The sequence below is a fragment of the Nuphar pumila genome, chromosome 5, assembly GCF_984573655.1.
Source record: "Nuphar pumila chromosome 5, dmNupPumi1.hap1.1, whole genome shotgun sequence".
NCBI lineage: Eukaryota > Viridiplantae > Streptophyta > Magnoliopsida > Nymphaeales > Nymphaeaceae > Nuphar > Nuphar pumila.
Window position 1 is genome coordinate 133,771,707 of NC_143253.1, and position 22,120 is coordinate 133,793,826.

General features: G+C 40.6%; 1 protein-coding gene across 1 annotated transcript; it reads right to left on the reverse strand.

Moving 5' to 3' along the window:
- Positions 1-11,503: 11,503 nt before the first annotated feature.
- On the reverse strand, positions 11,504-13,108 carry LOC149838839 (reticulon-like protein B11). Its single transcript, XM_090007814.1, has 5 exons — positions 12,793-13,108; positions 12,399-12,579; positions 12,163-12,304; positions 11,970-12,039; positions 11,504-11,820 (listed from the first exon to the last, which is right to left on the reverse strand). Exons 1-5 carry the CDS (start codon positions 12,974-12,976, stop codon positions 11,663-11,665), a joined length of 735 nt encoding a protein of 244 aa, XP_089863940.1. The 5' UTR covers positions 12,977-13,108; the 3' UTR covers positions 11,504-11,662.
- Between the last annotated feature and the right edge of the window lie 9,012 nt (positions 13,109-22,120).

Genomic DNA, 22,120 nt, shown 5'->3' on the forward strand with positions numbered 1-22,120 from the left:
TGGATCGGATCTAAAGATGTAAACTCAGATTGTGGACCGGAGCTGAATAGGGCCCACCAGACACTCAATAGGGGAGACTGTGGGCCAAATCCAAAGATGTGAACCCGGATCATGAATTGGAGCTGACTCAGATCCATCAGACATGCAACAGGGGAAACTGCAGGTCAGATCCAAAGGCGTGGACTCGGATTGTGGACTGGAGATGACCCAGATCTACCATACATTTAGTATGGGAGACTGCATGCCAGATCTAAAGACGTGGACTCGGATTGTGGCACAGAGTTGACCCGGATCCACCATACATGTAATACCGGAGACTATGGGTTGGATCCAAGGATGTGGACCCAGATCATGATGCAGAGTTGACCTGGATCCACCAGACATGCAACATGGGAGACTGCTGGCCAGATCCAAGGAAGTTAACCCGAATCATGGCACAGAGCTGACTTGGATCTACTAGACACGGAGTATGGTAGACTGCAGATAAGATCCAAGGACATGGTCCTGGATTGTGGATCCGACCTGACTCGGATCCACCAAACACGCAGCAGGGGAGACTGCAGGTTGGATACAAAGACACAAACCCAGATCCTGGAGTAGAAGTGGTCCGAGATCCAAAGACACATAGCAGGATTGCATGAACCTGGATCCTAGAGCAGAGCGGTTCGAGATCCAAAGATGCATGGCAAAATTGCATTGACCTGAATTCGAGAGCGGAGCGGTTCAAGATCCAAAGATGTGTGGCAGAATTGCACAGACCCGAATCCTGGAGCGGAGGTTGTCCAAGATTGGAGGATGCGTGGCAGGATTGCACAAACTCAGACACTGAGCACAGTAGCTCGAGATCCATGACTTAGCGGATTCAGGAGTGGGCATTGGATGCCCCACACACACGTATGCATGCACCTGTATGGTGTGTCGTGCACAGCAGTTGCATGCACAGGCATGTGATGCGACCCACAGTGAAACCGCAGCGATGCAATTGAAGGCCGCACTTGCCAGCGTGGGTTTTTCGGCTTGTGCATAGTATGCAGCCAGTACAACATGCCACATCAGACAATAGTCAATGGCTAGTCAGTTGCACAGTTGTTAGTGCGTCACATTAGATTGTCCAGATTCAGATCATCGGAGCCTTGGGTGCCACTTCAGCAGATCGGATTCAATGAATATCCGCCTTGGTCAGTTGGGACCACTTGTGACAGAAAACAACCATGATTTTTTACACGCTGGTTTGTGGTTTTGTTCAGCCTATAAATAAGGCTTCATTTTCATTGATTTGTATCTCTTTTGGTGCCTTATGCATTCAGTTCCCTTAATCAGAAAAATTCAGGATTGATGCTAAGTATTCATCTTTGGGCCAATTCTAGTTAGTTTCAAGCTGATTGAGTTGGATTCGCCCTTGATTAAGCGTTTCGAGCCTAAATCGGGTTCATCGCACGTCCAAAAAATTGCGGATTTAATCAAAGTTTCCATTGCAATGAAGACATCAAGATTGCAGTGCTAACATTCACGTAAAGGTGAGAACTTGGCGCATCTAGCTCTTTCAGTAAACTTCCTAAACACCGCATACACTAATGCAATATATGATACATGTGTTGTCACTTGAAATGGATGATCGATGATGACTGTCACTCGGGAGAATTCACTCTGCTCACCACAGAGGTCTTCCTAGTCCTGCTACAATGAAGGGAGGCTTTTCGGCTCAAGCTACCTCGCAAGGAGGCTCAACAGCCGAATGCACTATGTCAATTGAGCAGTGCACAATTGGGCTAGTATAGGTCCTGGATCATTTTTTGTAACTCACGCATACTGCTAGTGCACAAGTCCTTCGTGCAACACATCACAATGTTCACGCACGACTGTCACCGCACGCGCTCGTGCAATCCACACATCTTCAATCAGTGCATGCATCGCTTCTTGCGATGCGCACACACATTGCGCAGACGTCGCACTTCATCTGTGCAACGATCTCGCAACGCACGTCTTCATCCATGCACATTCTGTAATGCACACTTCCATCGCACCATGCCAGCTACGTGCACTTATTTCGCACAGCCTCGTGAGACATATGCTGCACCTCGCTTGCAGCGTGACCTCCTTAGCCGCACCACAGTAGTGAGCGTCTGGTGCAAGATCAAGATTGTAGTCAACCGTTGCCGCAGTGAGCTCGCTTGCAATAATGAAACTGTGAACCTCCCTCATCTGATTCTCTTGCAAACTGCCTGTTGTGTGGCAGAATATTGTGTAAGGCTGAGTGAAGCCTAAGAGGCAACAACCTTCCTTGTAGAGAGTGTGAGAAGTGTTCATCTTTACTTTGTTTTAAGAAGCTTGTAACCTAGCCACGGGCTAGACTAAACCCCTTCTACTTTGTAATAGTATAGTGTTTAGTGAAGGCTCAAACACAAGCACAGACTTCACAAGTGGCACCACAAACAAAATCTCGAAAGAAAGAAGAATATAAAAATACAGCCCTATGACATCAATCTTCCGAGAGACCTCGATCAAGGTCTTTTGCCTTCGAAAATGGATCCTAAATCTAAGGTCCCACCACATGGCATGCCCGTGTGAAGCAACATGCATGCGGCGTGTGGCGGATTTGATGCAACAAGCACGTGTGAGCATGCACAAAGGCGTTGTGTGTTGCATGCACAGTTGGCGCAATGCACGCATGTGTCAGACTGTGCCCCCATGTGGCTGCACGCTGCAGCAATTGAACACATGTGTGGCATGCCTCAAGGCGCTTTTTGCGGGGCCCATTCATGTGTGTGGGGTTTTTTAAGCAAAACGGTTGGGAGTTTTGGGGAACTGAACGAAGGAGTTCAGGGTGATTGAACGAGAGATTGTTCTTGGAGAACATGGTGTTTCAGGGAAAGAAACTTGACGGAACAGGGAGTTATTCTAGGAAGAGTTGAGGCATGACCTAAGTCAGGTTGTGGGACTCCCCTGTATTTGTTCAGGTCTCTGGAAGCCATGAAAAACGGGTAAGGCTTCCTAACCTAGGTCTTGTACTCTTCAAAGGTGAATAAGAGGAGAAGGGGTTTTGAGACTCGAATCCATTATGTTTAGCGAGTGAGTGCACATGTGGGAAGTTGACTAGCGTGAGAGTGCTAGACCGCATGGGGGTAGATTCGATGGTGAAAAATTTACCCCCTGACAGTTAGTATCAGAACAAAGATTTATGGCAGGTGAAACTATAACGAAATGGGTGACGCGTTTAGAGGAACGGGTTGAGGCCTTCAAAGCACAAATTCTAGCTGTCAAAGGGCGCCTCGAAGATACGGAGGACTGCCTCACGGTCATAGGTGACAACAGTAGAGCTCATTAGCACCCTCGAGGTAAAGACGACAGGGAGCCTTGCTGATATAGACTCGTTCTCCAAACATTTTCAAGACGTGACACAAAGGGTCTTGGTGAGATTGGCCTTCTTAAGAGGGTGCTCTCTGAGACACCTCATCCTCAAAATCGAGGAGCGTGAAGGAGAAATTTCTCCTGAGCAACACGACGTGGGTGGAACGAGATGCCCCACGAAAGTGGAGGCGCACAGACAAATATGAGGGAGTATGTCAAGCTATTCTCGAATTGCCCAAAGAGATAGTGTCTCAACGCTTTGGTTGCTGAAAAAGAGGCTACTTGGGAGGACTCGACGCTATGGAAGCGTTAGGATCTCATCGAGACATACCTCATGAATCTGATGAGGACATTGGACTCTTTCAGTGGGGAAGAATTGTCACCCCACAAATAGGTGGGTTCGAGCTGGGCGCAACTAGGGTCCAGCAGAAGGGGTGCACCCGGGCCTACTAGACACGCAACAGGGGGAGACTGCAGGTCAGATCCAAAGATGTGGACCTGGATCATAGATCGAAGCTGTCTTGGATCCACCAAACACGCAGTATGGGAGACTAAGTGATACGGTCCTCGTTGGATCGTCCTTCTACAGGATCTAATGCCAATGGAAATCTTCTTTATTATCAACAATTCTTCAAAATTCAGAGTTGCGAAAGCTTTCAATTATCTGGAATTGGCCATCAGCTGACTCACGCACCTCATGTGCAAGTCAAGTTGAGATTCACAGATGTGGATCCTCTGATTGAGGGAAGATTGATCCTTCAAATCAATCTACACGCTCTATGCAATTGATTTCCCCGAGAGGATGACTGATCTCTCGATTGAATGGCTGGATCTTGTTAGATCACAGCTGCAGCTTGATCTTGTTAGATCTGGATGAAGCATATACGTGGAACATTCTGCAGGTTGAGGTGAGCTGCAGAGGCTGGAAGAAATGGCGTGATCTTCAATTTGTCTCCTAAGAGAACAATTGAAGCCTAATCCTCCTTAGAGGCCTATCTCCTTGTTGGAGCCAAAGATCGGTTGATCTTATTACCAAAAGAGGAGAAACTCTCACTCCCTTTTACAAGACTCAAATTCTTTTTCCAAAAGATGCCCCATTACAATTAAGCAAGCTTATTTATAGCTTTCACTGTAGTGGATGCCAGCACATGGGCGGCCCACACTTCCAGTCCTGCTGCTGCCATTCTTTAAACTCCAGCTGGAACCACTCGACCTTGCTGAGCTGCAACTTACTCTAGCTTGGTTGCACCGGTTTCTACCATGTTTGGACTCGGTTGACCTGGTTGCTTAACCGTCTCTTGAGCTAACTGGCCCTGCTCTATTGACTTTGGCGCACACACATAAACGCTCATCCCCTGTCCATCTGCTTTGTTGCCCTACTAGACTATCCTGGTTGATCTGCTCGCACGACCAACTACCTCGCACTCTTGGCCTAAGTGCTGGCAAACTTACCCTTTCGGCTGCCTCCATGCCCTTAGCTGTTGTACTTAGCTAATCACGTGACCTGAACCAACTTCACTTGGTTCTCATTGAAGGTTTCAGTCTTCTACATCAAAAGGGTTTGCTGTCCTTGCGCCTCGTGCTCATGCTTCTATGCTCTTCACGTTGTTGCATATGCCTTCCTTAGCTCGCATCCCGTGTGCTGCTGAAACATACTTATCTATAACTGATCAAGGCTTAAGCTCTCATCTTCACTCAGCTGCTATGAACTTTCATTCGCACCTGACCATTTCGCTGGCTGACTTCATTGGTCTGGCCAAGCTGTTGCTTCTAGGACTTGAAACACAAGTCTTTTAGGTTGTTTACAACCTGGCTATTGGCTGTTCCAAGCCATCTTGCTTTGGTTGTACGCACTATGCAGTTAGCTAGCTGCTCTATGAGTCAAAGGCTACGGATCTCTAGCGAGGTCCCTATCAAAAAGTGTCGGATCCAAGGATATAGACCCAAATCGTGGCTCGAAGCTGACCCTTATCCACCAGACATGTGGTATGAAAGACTGTGGGTCAGATCCAAGGACGCTGACCCAGATCGTGGTATGAAGCTGACCCGGATACACCAGACACGCAATAGGGTAGTCTGCAGGTCAGATCCAAGGATGTGGACCCGGATCATGGAGCGAACCGGAGCTGGATCCACCAGACACACAACAAGGGGACTGTGGGTAGGATATAAGGACACAGACTCAAATCCGAGAGAAATGGTGGTCCGACATCCAAAGATGCATAGCGAGATTGCACGAACCCGGATCCTAGAGTGGAGCAGTCCGAGATCCAAAAATGCATTGTAGAATTGCATGGACCCGAATCCAGGAGCGGAGCGGTCTGAGATCCAAAGACGCATGGCGAAATTGCATGGACTCGTATACTAGAGTGGGGGCTATCCGAGATCCGAAGTCGCATGGTAGGATTGCACAAACCTGGATCTCGGAGTGGAGCAGCCCGAGATCCAGGACTCGGCAGATTCAGGAGCGAGCATTGCATGCCGGAAGCAGATCAGGTCATGCTGAAAATGAGCGTTTTTGCTCATGCTGACATCGTGGCCATCCGATTTGCATTTTAAAAAGCTCAAAAGTCAACAAAACCACGTGGCATTCATCCAAAATGAAAACAGACGGCCACGATGTCCGCATGAGCAAAAACGCTCATTTTCAGCATGACCTGATCTGCTTCCATGCCCCCCCGCACATGCCTGCATGGCGCGGTAGTTGCTCATGCCACGCAATATGTGTGCGCCCGCGCGTTGCACGCAGCGGTCGTGCAACGCGCGTGTGGCAACTGTGCACCCACGTGGCTGCGCGCCGCGGCAGTTGAAAGCATGTGTGGCATGCCTCGGGGGCACATTCTGCAGGCTCCATGTGTGTGTGTGGGAGCTTTTAAGCAGAACGACTGGGAGTCAGAGGGACTAGACGGAGGAGAGGTTCTTGGGGGAACAAAACTTTGACAGAACAGGGAGTTGTTCCAAGGAGAGTTGAGGTATGACTTAGGCAGGTCGTGGGACTCCCGTGCATTTGTTCAGGTCTCCCGATGCCATGAAAGACATGTAAGGCTCCAAAACCCAAGTCTTGTACTCTTCAAAGGTGAATAAGAGAAGAAGGGGTTTTGAAACCCGAATCCATTCTGTTGAGCGAGTTGGTGCACGTGTGGGAGGTGGACTAGCGTGGGAGTTCTAGACTGCACGGGGTAGATTCGACGATGGAAATTTTACCCCTCCCCCTGAGTACAACTAACATGACGAGGACGCAAAGTATGGTAGACTTTCATTGTGCCTTACCTATTTTTTGTTAGCAAGGTGATGTGTCTACAATTGTGATTTCAATGTCATGAATAACTCTGCAATTTAAACAGGAAACATTAAATCACCAAGAACCGTGAGAGGGTGAGAGCCGTATTTTACATGTTTGGTTCATGTCTATCCGTTTTACACTTTTTCACCAAACCCCAACTCCGCAAGCCGCGGATTAAACTATGAAGTGATATTTTAATATTCAAGTAAAGAGCTGATTGAAGCTCAAAAATGTACTCCAATCTTCCATTGCTTATCGCAATGTAATGCTCATAGATCTGCATGCATTGATCGTTGACTGCTCGCCCTTTTACATTTGATAGCGGATTTCGTGGTATTTTCGAGTGTGGCGGACAGATGATCCAGTCAAGGAAAATAAGCCAATGACATGGTCACATAAACATATATTAGGTTCTGTTTGGCAGCTGGTAGTTAGGAGTTTATCGGTTTGGGAAAGTGAAAGCCACCAATTCATGGGAAATCCTGTCCTGAGTGCAAATGCAGAGAGGAGACTAATATCTCCTTTTCCTCATTTTCATGAACTACCTTCTCAATGTCATTCTCCCAAACAACCATCACCATATTGGTTTGACCAAATTTAAAGCTAAATTTTCAATGCTCATCTCGGTTACCGTCTCCCAGTCAGAGCCTCACTCATGCTGAGATTGATTCACATGATTCAGTCGTTTTACTACCCCCAAAAGGTTTCACAATGCTCCACCGTTTTCGTGGAACTCAATTTGGTGACTCAATAATCTTCTATCACCAAACTGTTTCGGCAAAATACAATTAAAATCCTAACTCAATAATCTTCTATCACCAAACTCTTTCTGCCAAAAAAAAAATCATGGTACCAGTAACTGGACCATACACCGAAATAATATAAAATTGGCTACAACTCAAATGAGAGAATTTAATGATAATGGAAAAAATACCTTGGTGGATCACCTCGCCATCCATCGATCCCCTCGCCATGACACCAATAAACCGCCCGCCCGTCCATTAGCTGGAGAGAATACAAATTTTCAACAAGTCCGCCAAATCTCCTTCCTGAATTCTGAATCAATTGAAGTAAGCTTAGTTACTGAGATTGCAACAATATCAAAATTCCCTTATATAATTTGAAAGGAACAAATTTTTAGGCCTGCTGCCCAATCCTTTCAAATAACACATTACAAGCTTCATTTTGAACACTAAGGCAATTACCTAAAACGCCAAGCACCCCTACACCGGCTTCAGGGCCTTACCCTTCAAAAGTGAGATGCGTTGCCTTTGAAGCTTCATCTCTAAGATGATATTCCTTCTTGCCTGTCCGCCTACGCCAACCTGCATAAGTCGCAATGCTTCCTTCAAAGTGGTTTTGTCTGGTTTTTCCATGATATCCGACTGAATTATCGTATAACCTTTATCCGGCGGGCAGCATTTTTTATCTAAAATCAATAGCAGTCCCAGATCCACCCGAATCTCATTGACAGGAATGTTGATAGAATTCTGCGAGTGAGAGAGCATTGACTCTGGTTCTACGGATTTATTTACATACAAATCCAACAGCAGGTCTGAAACGATATCCAAACCCAATACCGGTTCCAATGACATTGTACCGTTGTTATCCAGTGACCACAATTTTCCAACACCTCCTTCACTGAATGAAGCAGGCCCCACAAAAAGAACGAGAACCACTCGATACACCATTGCTGCTGAAGTGAGAAGACGTTAATGTTGCCATTCATCACCCAAACACGATCAAGGAAACCGTTTTGGGGGACCAAAGTGCATCTCGAGCATTAAAAAAAAAGTTTTTCAAATATCCACTCATTCCCCTTCAAGACGTCCCCTTCTGATATTTTCAGAATGCCCACTCCATGATTGGTATCACAGGAAGGCGTTTCCACACGGAGCGTCCTTCCACCTTAATGAAATCGGACCCACGGGAATGGTTTCCAGGGAAATGAGGGGGATGCCGTTGATTTTGGGGGCCTCCTTCTCTGTAACAAATATCGTGAGATTTATAATAATCTCACAATAATATCGCGAGAAATTGCCTGAAAGCTTAAAATGGCAATTTATCGCAAGATTTTCAATCCGTGACAAGTGACAAATATCGCGATATTTACCATTTTAGCAGATATTTATTGCGAGATTTTCATTTTTAAATGTGTTTTATTTATATTTTCCTATAAAAATTATTTTTTTATATTTTTATATTATTTTTTATTGCTGAGATTTTGCCGAAAAAACTGTGAGATTTATGAAAAAAATCTAAATCTCCCGAGTTTTTTACTCCCTAGATTTTGCCGTTTTTAACTTTTGTCACTATGGCCTCCTTCCACACAGAAGGAGGTTCCACTATTTGCATTGCCCAGGTGGACCCTACGGAAACGATGGAACACCATGCGTTTCCGTGAAAACTCTCAAGTTTCTGCGGCATGCAAACACATGTTCCCTCCAAAGTGTGCCCTTCAAAGGAAAGAGACTTCCCTTGAGTGGGAGTGTAACAAACACCAAACAATAAATATATTAGAAAACTCAATAAAAGGCAAACTAACAAATGTAAAAGAATCAGGCAGAGCTAAGAAAATAGCCCCACCCATGTAAGCGTCTGATATGAAATCAAAATCACATGACCATAACATTCATCACAAGAAGATACAATATTGGTTCAAACAGACATCCTAAGAATTTCAACAACATTTGCTGGTACCATGAACAGAATCCAGATTTGAAGAATACCTCCAGATTGCTACATCCAGAACAAATTCAGCAGACGCCTACATCCTCACTGTTCTAAAAGATTTCATCTTATCTAGGAAAAGCTGCATTGCAGGTTCACCTTTCCCGTGCCACTCACTTTTTAATACAAACAAACAACAACTACGCCTTCATCCCAAAACAATTGGGGTCGGCGATATGAACCAAAAAAGAAAATCATTTTGGGTCCTCCACATGAATCCTTCTCCTCCAATCATTTCTATCCAATGCCATGTCCTCGGTGAGGTTCAAAGCATTCATATCCTTTCCTATCACCTCCATCCATGTCTTCTTAGGCCTACCCCTACCTCTTTTAACTAATATATTTTCCCATTTCTCCATCCTTCTAACTGAAGCATCATTAGGCCTTCGCCGAATATGTCCAAACCACCGTAAACGATTCTCTCTCATCTTATTTTCAATGGGTGCAACGCCTACCTTCTTACGTATCTCCTCGTTCCGAATCTTATCTTTTATTGTATTTCCACACATCCATCTCAGCATACCCATCTCAGCTACACTCATTTTTTTGAATATGATGTCTCTTGGCAGCCCAACATTCCATACCATATAGTAAAGCGGGCCTAATAGTCGTCCTATAAAACTTTCCCTTCAACCGCAATGGCATTCTACGATCGCACAACACTCCAGTTGCACTTTTCCATTTCATCCACCCAACTTTTATCCTATGATTTACATCTCCATCAATTTCTCCATACTTTTGAATGATAGATCCCAAATATTTGAAACAATCATCCACCGGTATTTCTTGCTCACCAAGCTTCACTACACTCTCATCACTACTTCGTTGCTTACTAAACCGACATTCCATGTATTCTGTCTTACTCTTACTCAACTTAAAACCTCTTGCTTCCAATGTCTGTCTCCATAATTCTAACTTAGCATTAACCCCAGCTCTAGACTCATCAATCAAAACAATATCATCAGCAAACAACATACACCACGGCACATTTTCTTGAATTGATTTCGTAAGCTCATCCATCACTATAGCAAATAGGAAAGGGCTTAAAGCAGAAAATGAAAATGACTTCTACCTCCACTCACTTTTTAATACTTACTGAAAATGACTTCTGCCTCAAAAAGAATGAACAGATCCTCATAATATGGATAAAATGAACCGTGATTATGTGTACCACCCTTCATCAACTAGATCAATACTTCTAATATTAGGAAATAAGGCACTAGGTTCTCATTCCAAATAAAGGTCTAATAAGGAACATTTGATTTCATGACTCAATTCAACAACTATCTCTTACAGAGGTCTGTCCACTTAGAGCAGGCAACCAGTTATCCAACTTTCCTTCATATTTTAACAGTAATCTCTGTAAAAATTAAGTTAACCTCAAGAATGCAAGCTTGGTAAGGAGTGCAAGTGCATGCTTGGACACACACACACACACACACACACACACACACACACACACACACACACCGCAGAAGTATTTTACCCCCAGATATTTCAAATACCATGGTGATGTCTTGCGTTGATTCATCAATTAAAAACATGAATATATAACACTTATTAATGTTGTTGAGGTCAAATATCATTTGCTTTTCTGTTTGTAAGAGGGTTGTTCGAAGCTTTTTAAGGAATGTTACACATGAGAGAGAGAGATTTATTTACTCTTACTCTAAGTTTAAGGGAGAAAAAAGTGAAAAAAGAGTTGGATTCAATCTGTCTCCCATTGGACTGTTTTGTAATTAAAAACTTTAAAGATAATAAAAAATCCAACTTAACCTAAATATATTATAAGCAATATAGTAGCTCTTATCTTTTAATTTTGAAAAAACTTATTCCATTCTTCAGACCACGTTTGGAAGTGGTAAATCTTTTCCTAGAAAATTCAAATATCCGTATCATATGAAAATCATGGACGTATGGCTGTGAAAATTTTCTCTCATTTGGAAGTTCAGAAAAGATCTGTTTTCCCATTTCATGCAGAATTTTTTTCTCTTCGTTTCTCACTTCCGAAGGTGACATTACTGTGGACTCTCATTTTGCTAGTAGAATTAAATATTCCTTGAATTCTGAAACTGCATGTTCATGTTAAATAAAAAACTCTGAAGAAAAAAACATAGATTGCAACCACAGCCACAAAAGGAATAGAAGTAAAAACTGCCATTATATGAAGTGTTAGCATACAATGAAAACCATCTAGCAGCTAAGAATCTACCATCCAAAACGCACACTAACAAGCACTTGCCTTCCTCAAGAAAGGTCCTTGGAAAACCAAGGTGTAGAAGCAGGCAGCAAGTATTTACACTACTGGGTCTTCTTCTTCTTCACTGCAGATACTGGGATCCTACTAAGAACCATTCCATGGATGTTTCTACATTGTTTTAGAGCAGCACACAATCTTTCATCAACTTGATCCTGGTACTTGTCATACAGTGCGGGGACTGTGAGAGAAATTACAACTCCTGAAAAATCATTCATGCAAAACACACATGAACAAACAACGACAACATTTGGAGATCTTTATGATGTGGCTAGCCAAACCAGATCGACCCTGAGAATATTAAGACTACAGAATTCAACATAAATGACAACAACCAATTTGGAGACTAACCAAGATAGACGACCGTTACGAAGCTGAAGAAACTTCCAACATAAGAAACAATCCACAAACCAAGAACAACCTAGCCAAAGGAAAACGAATTTCACATCACGGGCACAGAACAAAAACCAATCGAAGCATTCGGCATTTTCCAATTCTCAATCTCTCAAAAACAGGAAGAACCCAAAGTTCAAAATGTAATTACCCCCAGTAACAGCTTCACATCTTTCTTAATCGTAATATCGCGGGCGATCGCGAAGACGGAGTTAATATACAACCGTGCCGAATCGGCGGCCTTCTCCACGCAATCTTCCGACAATTCGAGTTTCGGAAGAGGCGGAAGCGGTCTGAGTAGAACCGAAACAATTCTCGACTTAGAAAAACGAACAGATCAAGAAAATCAAACGAAACCAAAAGAGAAAAGGGGAAAAAATCCGTCACCTGTTGAGAATAGTCGCCGATTTCGCCCAGAAGAAGAGGATCGAGACGAGGAGGAGGAGGACGTTCGAGACGAACGACAAGAAACTGTATCCGGCCCTATCGAAGAGCAACCAGAAGGCCGAAGCCGCCACGAGAATCAAAATGCAGGCGTTCCTTCTTCTCCATAATAGGATATCAGCAACTGCAAATAAACAAATAAATAAATAAGCATAAAACCCTAACCCTAATCGCATCTGATAGCCCCAAAATCCTCAAAATTTGTCAGTAAATCAATCTCAAATAAAAAAAAAAATCAAACACATAAAAATGAATCGATGAACAAAAAACCGATTCCAATCCATAAGAAATCCATAAAATCTTTGTGTTTCTGAAGGAAAAGATTCACGAGGCAAACCTGATCCTCCGCCGAGTGATTGGTATACGGACTTCTTAGGGCTTCCTGAGGAGGAAGACGACGCGTCGTCCGCCATCGCGAGCAGGCAGAGAATTCCGAATCCCTTTCCTGCGTTTGGGAAAGGGTGTGTGGGGAGGAAGAGAGTTTCGAAAATACGTGAAATGTGTAAAGAACCAATATCCATCAGTTACATTCTACTCTTAAAGACCTCAAGTGAAACCTGTAATGGGGATGGAATAAAACCTATGATCAGTTATATACAATACGACCTGATCCGAACCCCCTTAAACTTTTAGGTTCTAAGGCTGTATTCCTCGGTAAAGTGTCAGCCTCACTACACTGCATTCAAGCTCCTTCATTACAAAAGCAGATACTAGGGTGCTCCACGTGATTGGTAGGAGCTGTCAGTGCACGTCTCCTTGTGGTGGGACGTTGCAGGTTCAAAACCCCATGGTACGTTGAATAACTGGTGGGGGTCTGCCTAACCCCCGGCTTAACTTAAAAAAGAAGAAGAAGCAGAGATACTCAGCCTAATGACTGGATGCGACGTTCCAACCCCAACCCTCAATACTTCTAAAGTTTAAAAACTTTACGGTCAAGTCAGATCATGACATGATAATCGTCTCATAAAACCTTCAAAACAAAACACTTGTAATATTGTGCTTAGTGCCGGATGCAGTGATCAGGAAGATTGCCCTGAACCCCGTAAGAATCGATACCCTAGCACAACTTTAAACTAATCAAGCAAAAAACAATGAAAAATAACAAGAAAATAAACAAAAAATAACTGAAAAACACGATTCATTAGCATTTTCTTCTATTCCTTCATGTAAAGCATTTATAATGAATTGGTTATATATATGATATTAGATTCAGAATCGGATTGGATCAGCTAAAACCCAATATGGATCTGGCTAGTTTAAAATCCAACATTTACACACATTCAATTTTGGATTTCAGACAGATTCAGTCATATTTGGATGCAATTCGCATTGGATGTTGGATTGTATACGACCTGTTGAGATCCCTAACATTAACATGAAAGCGTACATTATGCCTTAGTCTAGCAATATGTCAATATATAGTCTAACAATGAATATTCTCAAGAGCATTTTCAGCTTCCATCCATACTAATGTTGACAAGTTCTACTTGATTTAGAGAGCATTGAATAGTAATGAAGGTTAGCGAGCATGCAGTGAGCTTATTCATAATGGAGCCCATCGAAAGCTTGGTCTAAGAACTATATATGTTCAACTTTCTTTCATTTTGCCAGGTGCCCACCGTACTCTTTGCTCAGTGTCACTCTCCAGTGGGTGTAGCCAAGGTGATTCGCAAAGATTTTGGCTTCTGGTCTGTGCTTCATATAGCCTTTTTGCATTATATTGTCATGAGATTCAAGTTCCACTCATCCCAGTCTGAAAGGTCTGATATTCTGGGTGGGTCAGGTCATTTTTGCCATCTATTTACTTATTTCTGGACTCGAAACTGTACTGATCATAGTCATCTTCTTCTCGCGGCTTTAATTAGGTTGCCGAGTGCCCAATGCAGGTACGACTCTCATTCTATAGGATATAAGATCGTTTTCAAATTGGTTTATGATTTGGTTTTCCCACTAGTCATAATTTGCTTCTACCAAGGCTTGTCGCCATGGGTAGTTGATCTAATGGGGGTATAACCTAAGTATATATATATATATGCATACATTTGGACCTCTTATCTAATTTTAAAACTTTTCTTCTTGTAGAACAGTTGGGCCAACTAATCCAAATACAGCTGCAGGTATTCTTCTTGAGGGATCATATTCTGTCAGACCCATCTGTGGAACACTGCTCGTACCTTATATTTCAAGTCACACTGTCCTATCCAATTTCAATAACTGATTTATCTTCCCAAAACCGATTTCATATATAGGATGTTGGTCATGTGAAATAGATAGGGCCATCGAATGGTCCCAGAGACTCTAGATCTGAATCTGCTCAGTTAAGGGTTTTATGATTGTTGAACTCATTGTTGGCAATCCATGCAAGCAGGCCCAGGACGTAGCTTCTCTGATAACCTTGAGAGGAGGCTTGATCAGTGGGGGGAATTCTCCATTTCAAACTGCATTTTATATATATAGCTTTCCACAAGCAAAACTCTCAACAACAGTGGATGGATTCTGAAAAATATTGCTCTTTCAATTGACTCTCCTAATACCAATATTCCAACTCCATCTTATGCTTTTTGATGAAGTCATTGAGCCACTAAGTACACCCTCTCCACTGAACATATATTTCAATTATCACCTCAGGTTATTGTTTGTTGAATTATGATGACTCTGCCATCCTATGATAACCTCCTTTGATAGCAGTGTTTTCATCAAAGTCATTTTGGACAGAGACAACTCATTGCTGGAAGGCAAATTCTCGGCATTCGAATCAGAATCCTGAGTGTTTGTACTTCTACCATTTTCCCACTAGATTCAGTAAATCTATCTCTGATATCTAACAGTGAAAAACACACACAAGTGAAGTATGTTGAAGTTGCAAGTCCTGAAACTTTAGCAAAATTTTTATAAATCAAGGGTTCAGCAGGAAAACTATTCGTGGACTCCTCAAAAATGAGCCAGACATTAGATTTGATCAGGCTAGGGTGGGCACAAATGTAAATGATTTCATCAGTTTGATTTAGGAATTTATCAACTAAAATTAAGCATTTATTAATAGAGTCATGCTTAATGACAACTAAAAAAAGAACACAAAATACCTTAAACTCCTAATTAGATATTCATAGCATTTAAAAAATCCAAATCAATAACCTAAATCCTAAAACAAATCATAGATTTATGTTAATTGAAAAAATAAACTCTTAATACCTTAACTAAAATCAAGCATTCGTTATTCATAGTGTCATGCTAATGTTAATTGAAAAACAAACAAACATAAAAACCCTAATTAAACATCCATACTGTTTAAAAAACTGAATCAAAACCCTATCAAATATCATACATTATACTAATTGAAAAAGAAAACAAACAAAACCTCTAAAATCAAAACCCTATCAAGCATCCATTCATGAAAATTATTAATTCAGAAAAAAAAGACATGGTGGACAGAGACTCAAGCCTAATGGTGCATCTGGTCCGTCCAATTCCATGAGAGAGAGAGAGAGAGCTCAATTATGTTGTCAATTTTCAAGAATGCCCTTTATGGATTGGTATGGTTCAATCGGTTGGTTTGTAGGTGCAACTCTTTGGGTAAACACAAGCTGCAAAAGACAAACGTGTGATTACCAGTAAGTCCATGAAGCAATCATTCACCCTTAGTAGGGAAAGTGGGCAGTGGAAGGCAGGGCCATCGAGGTTAAGGAGTAGGGTTGTCAATGGGTTGGGTTTACCCAGACACAACCCGGATCAAACCAAACCCTATAGGGACCGGGTATGGTGACAAATAAAAAGACCTGATTAAGACCTGGGGTGTAACGCCCCAAAATTTTAATCCTTAAATTTCATAGATTTTTTTTTTAAAACAGCAAAAAAAACTTTTTTATTTGTGTTAAACATTATGAGCGGGTTACAGTACATTCAATCATCACAACTGAATTAAAAAATGTGAACATTAAGATTTAATTCGGTTTTAATAATTTAAAATACATAACAGAGTATTTTGATAACAATAATTATTTTTTTAAAACTATCCTCGAAAAAGAAAATGACTGGCTCTTGACGCCGCCCAAGCATTCCATATCCACTTTACAGTTGCACATCATAATCTACATGAAACACCATAAAATGTGTCAGACTCATGAAAGCTTGGTAGAAAATAACATACTTGGATAATGCACGATATCATAATATATTCAAACACAACCTCATATATATCAATCATGTCATATACATCTTAGCAGACTATAACGTAAAAATCATGCAAACAATTAACATAATAGACCAGTTATATGTGCATTCATTCATGTTAAGTTTTGCATCAACAAAATAAATTATGCATATGCATGAATATTTACAAAATATTGATGCAACTTTTTCAATAAAATAATTTTAAAAGATAATTTTCAATAAAAGTGCCCGTGTAAATCGTGCATCAAATTATAAAAACCAACTCACACTAGTGGTGAACTCTGGGTCAAACTCAGGGAACAAGTTTAATCACTTTTGTACCCCATACAGAGACAAACTTTATTGCCTTTCAAGAAAAGACTAACTAATTACATGAGTTACCATTTGCAGAGGGCTTAAAAAAAATAAAATAGGCTTATTACAACCCAATTAATAAAATGACCCTCTGACCCCAAAAAATAAAGATAAAGAAAAGTAAAAATTTGGAAGGCTTCTTTTCCCAACGCCCTAGCCTTCTTTTCGCAATGTGTGCATGACCCTTCATTATAGCGCCTTTGTCTTCAATGTGAACCCTCTAGTAAAACTCACAAAACAAAATAGATCGAGAGTTGCTTTCGACAGAGGGGTTGAGAAGAAGAGTGTGCCCTTTTTTGCTTGTCATGCTACACCTCCCCGACGAAAGGGAACAAAGATGTCGACAAAGACGGGGTTAGAAGAAAGAGGAGAAGAGGGGAGAAGGGGAACTGAGAGAGAGAGAGAGAGAGAGAGAGAGAGAGAGAGAGAGAGAGAGAGAGAGGTGTGGGCTTCAAGATGGGAAAAGACGCCCCCTCTCTCTCAATAAGTTTATTTATAATGCATAATTAGGGTTGATCATTTTTTTAAAATTTTAAAAAGAGTCCAAAAGTTTTAAAAATTTTCAAAAGGCACCATTTTTTAAATTTGTTTTCTAAAAACTTATTTAATTTTGCCGAAAACTTAAAACAGGCACTAATTTGCTCAATTTACTATTTGATTGAAATCAATAAAACTTTTAACAAACAAGCATTCTTAACCATTTTTCACACTTAATCATACATGTAAATCTATAAAGAATATGCATAAAATTATGCATGATCAAATTCTTTCATGCTTATCGTTTGCTAGTCCTCGAGCAAAAAGACCCTAACAAAACATGCAAAAACCTAACTCAGTTTCGTAGAAATCACAATTGCATTTAGCATATATAACAAGTCTTTTAAACTCTTGGGTTACCCTAATGGATGAGTAAGGTCTTGTGAGGGTTTGCAGTGATGCTGCTCACAAACAACTCTGTCATGTATGCATAAAATTTAAATTCAACAAATATTAAGTAGCTAAGGAGTTTGTTTAACCAATTATTTCATGCAATTGCACTTTCAAAACATTATTAGAGTTTTTACATGCTACTACAGAGTAAAACTTTTTCTTTTACTTTTCTAAAAAAAACCATAATCATTTATGCTTTAATCTTTTAAAAATTAAATACACACATGTCATGACTTATATGTTTTCTGCACAGGTTTCTCAAGAATTATATCTAAGCAATAAACTTTATCTTTATGCTTTTAATTTTCTTTTTCTTTTTCTTTGTCAATTTTTTAATTTTTTCATACTTTTTTTTTCTTTTTGTTGAGGACTATATCAAATTTTTAGTTTTCGTGACCCGTGTAACAAGCTTTGGGTGAGTGACTCTCAAGCTAGATGACCTTAAGGCACTAGATACAAATTATCCCTTGAATTTAATTACTCAAGTCACTAAACTTTTAATTTTCATAGTTTTATGTATAACTTGCTTCTTATCATGTGCAATGTCAACATCCATTAGGCTCTCTATAAAGTCTATGTAACAGGCTTTCGGGCCGGTGACTCCCAAACCAGATAGCTTTAAAGCATCAGGTGTAAACACCCTTCAGTCTCTACTTGCTCGAACCAAATAGGCCATAGACATCAACTTAGATAAAGAAATGATTTTATTCGTTATCATTTTCAACATAGGAATCAAACACTTTAGTTTGTGTCTAAGCCCAACTACAAGGGACTATTAAGACATCAACAACTAAACACATGTTTTTTTTTTAGCTCTTATAATTTTTTTTTCAAGTTGTTCATTTGCTTAGTTAAAAAAAAATAAACTTTGTATGTTCATACTTGTGATTTCAAATAAACTCTAACATGTATCTATCATCATTTCTTTGAAATCCACATAAATAACCATATTTTTTTATATTAGTGTCAGAAAAAAAAATTTATGGGGCTTAAAAATTCTCTAAAAGTATTAGATTATGTAAAGTATTCATATAAGGTCAAACTCATTCTTTAAAAGCCTAATTATTATGATTTTTTATCAATGTGTAAGTAGACAAAAGAAATTATTATGTAAACTACACCCTCCCCCATGCTTGAATGACATTGTTCTCAGTTGCACTCCCCCATGCTTACATGAAACTAGATGAATGCACACTATGGAATAAAAAGCATACAAGAGAAGGAGTAGAAGTTACTTGAATCGTGTTGTGAAATCTCACCAGATGTAGCATTGTACTGGCTCTGCACAGATTCCAACCTGTATCTCTGTCTGCAACTCATAAAAATTCACAAAAATGCAATGCATACATGATCTGTATTTTATATATAAGAACCAAAAAGTAAGAAAAATGCAACAACTATGAAAACTATGAAATAACTAAAACTGACTAGTAATGATACAACATGCATACATTGTGATCTACCTCACACATCAATGAGGTCAATGACCTCACTGTTCTGACTAGTAATGACCTCTGAAATATAGGGCTCCAGTCGTTGCCCATTGACCTTGAAGGTCCCACTCGTATGAGGATCTGAAATAACAATAACACCATGCGGAAACACTTCATGTACTATGAACGGGTCATCCCATCTAGACTTCAGCTTCCCTGAAAAGAGATGGAGTCACGAATTGAAAAGCCAAACCTTCTGATCAGGCTCGAACTGTTTTCGCAAAATAGGCTGGTCATGAAAATGCTTAGTTCAAGCCTTGTAGATTTTGGCACTCTCATATGCATCGTTTCGCAACTCCTCAAGCTCACTCAACTGCAACTTGCGCTCTGCGCTAGCTTGGGCCATATCAAAATTGAGCTTCTTGATCATCCTATGCTCCAACTCAATAGGGAGTTAACATGGCTTCCCAAAAACCAATCGGTAAGGGGACATGTCGATCAGAGTCTTGAAAGAGTCCTATATGCCCATAATGCATCATCTAGGTGTTGGAACTGGTCCTTTCAGTCTGGTCGGACTAGCTTTTCAAGAATCTATTTGATCTTTTTGTTGGAGACCTCGACTTGGTCACTCGTCTGCGGATGGTATAATGTAGCAATCCGATGATGTACAAAGTACTTCCTCAGTAAGGAAGCAATGTGCACATTCTTGAAGTGCTTACCTTCATCACTAAATATAGCTCTCGGGACACCGAACTTACTAAAGATATGTTTGATAAATCAAAGCACTTCATTATGATCATTGGTTCGTGTAGCAACAGTCTCGACCCATTTAGACATATAATCGATCACCACTAAAATATAGACATAACCAAGCGAAGGCGAAAAGGGACCCATAAAATTGATGCCCCAAACATAAAAAATCTCTACAACAAGAATGGGGAGAAGGGGCATCATATCACACTTGGAAAATACTCCCTGTCTGCTGACAGCATAAACATCTCATACAGAAATCATGAGCATTTATATGCAGTGTCGTCCACCAAAATTCAGACTGAAGGACCTTTGCAATGGTCTTCTTACTAGAAAAGTGGCCTCCACAGGTGTTGGAACTGGTCCTTTCGGTCTGGTCGGACTAGCTTTTCAAGAATCTATTTGATCTTCCTGTTGGAGACCTCGACCTGGTCACTCGTCTGCGGATGGTATAATGTAGCAATCCGATGATGTACAAAGTACTTCCTCAGTAAGGAAGCAATGTGCACATTCTTTAAGTGCTTACCTTCATCACTAAATATAGCTCTCGGGACACCGAACTTACTAAAGATATGTTTGATAAATCAAAGCACTTCATTATGATCATTGGTTCGTGTAGCAACAGTCTCGACCCATTTAGACATATAATCGATCACCACTAAAATATAGACATAACCAAGCGAAGGCGAAAAGGGACCCATAAAATTGATGCCCCAAACATAAAAAATCTCTACAACAAAAATGGGGAGAAGGGGCATCATATCACGCTTGGAAAATACTCCCTGTCTGCTGACAGCATAAACATCTCATACAGAAATCATGAGCATTTATATGCAGTGTCGTCCACCAAAATTCAGACTGGAGGACCTTTGCAACAGTCTTCTTACTAGAAAAGTGGCCTCCACAGGTGTTGGAACTGGTCCTTTCGGTCTGGTCGGACTAGCTTTTCAAGAATCTATTTGATCTTCCTGTTGGAGACCTCGACCTGGTCACTCGTCTGCGGATGGTATAATGTAGCAATCCGATGATGTACAAAGTACTTCCTCAGTAAGGAAGCAATGTGCACATTCTTGAAGTGCTTACCTTCATCACTAAATATAGCTCTCGGGACACCGAACTTACTAAAGATATGTTTGATAAATCAAAGCACTTCATTATGATCATTGGTTCGTGTAGCCACAGTCTCGACCCATTTAGACATATAATCGATCACCACTAAAATATAGACATAACCAAGCGAAGGCGAAAAGGGACCCATAAAATTGATGCCCCAAACATAAAAAATCTCTACAACAAGAATGGGGAGAAGGGGCATCATATCACGCTTGGAAAATACTCCCTGTCTGCTGACAGCATAAACATCTCATACAGAAATCATGAGCATTTATATGCAGTGTCGTCCACCAAAATTCAGACTGGAGGACTTTTGCAACGGTCTTCTTACTAGAAACTTATGCATATTCTTTAAATTTGTTTTCTAAAAACTTATTTAATTTTGCCGAAAACTTAAAACAGACACTAATTTGCTCAATTTACTATTTGATTGAAATCAATAAAACTTTTAACAAACAAGCATTCTTAACCATTTTTCACACTTAATCATACATGTAAATCTATAAAGGATATGCATAAAATTATGCATGATCAAATTCTTTCATGCTTATCATTTGCTAGTCCTCGAGCAAAAAGACCCTAACAAAACATGCAAAAACCTAACTCAGTTTCGTAGAAATCACAATTGCATTTAGCATATATAACAAGTCTTTTAAACTCTTGGGTTACCCTAATGGATGAGTAAGGTCTTGTGAGGGTTTGCAGTGATGCTGCTCACAAACAACTCTGTCATGTATGCATAAAATTTAAATTCAACAAATATTAAGTAGCTAAGGAGTTTGTTTAACCAATTATTTCATGCAATTGCACTTTCAAAACATTATTAGAGTTTTTACATGCTACTACAGAGTAAAACTTTTTCTTTTACTTTTCTAAAAAAAACCATAATCATTTATGCTTTAATCTTTTAAAAAT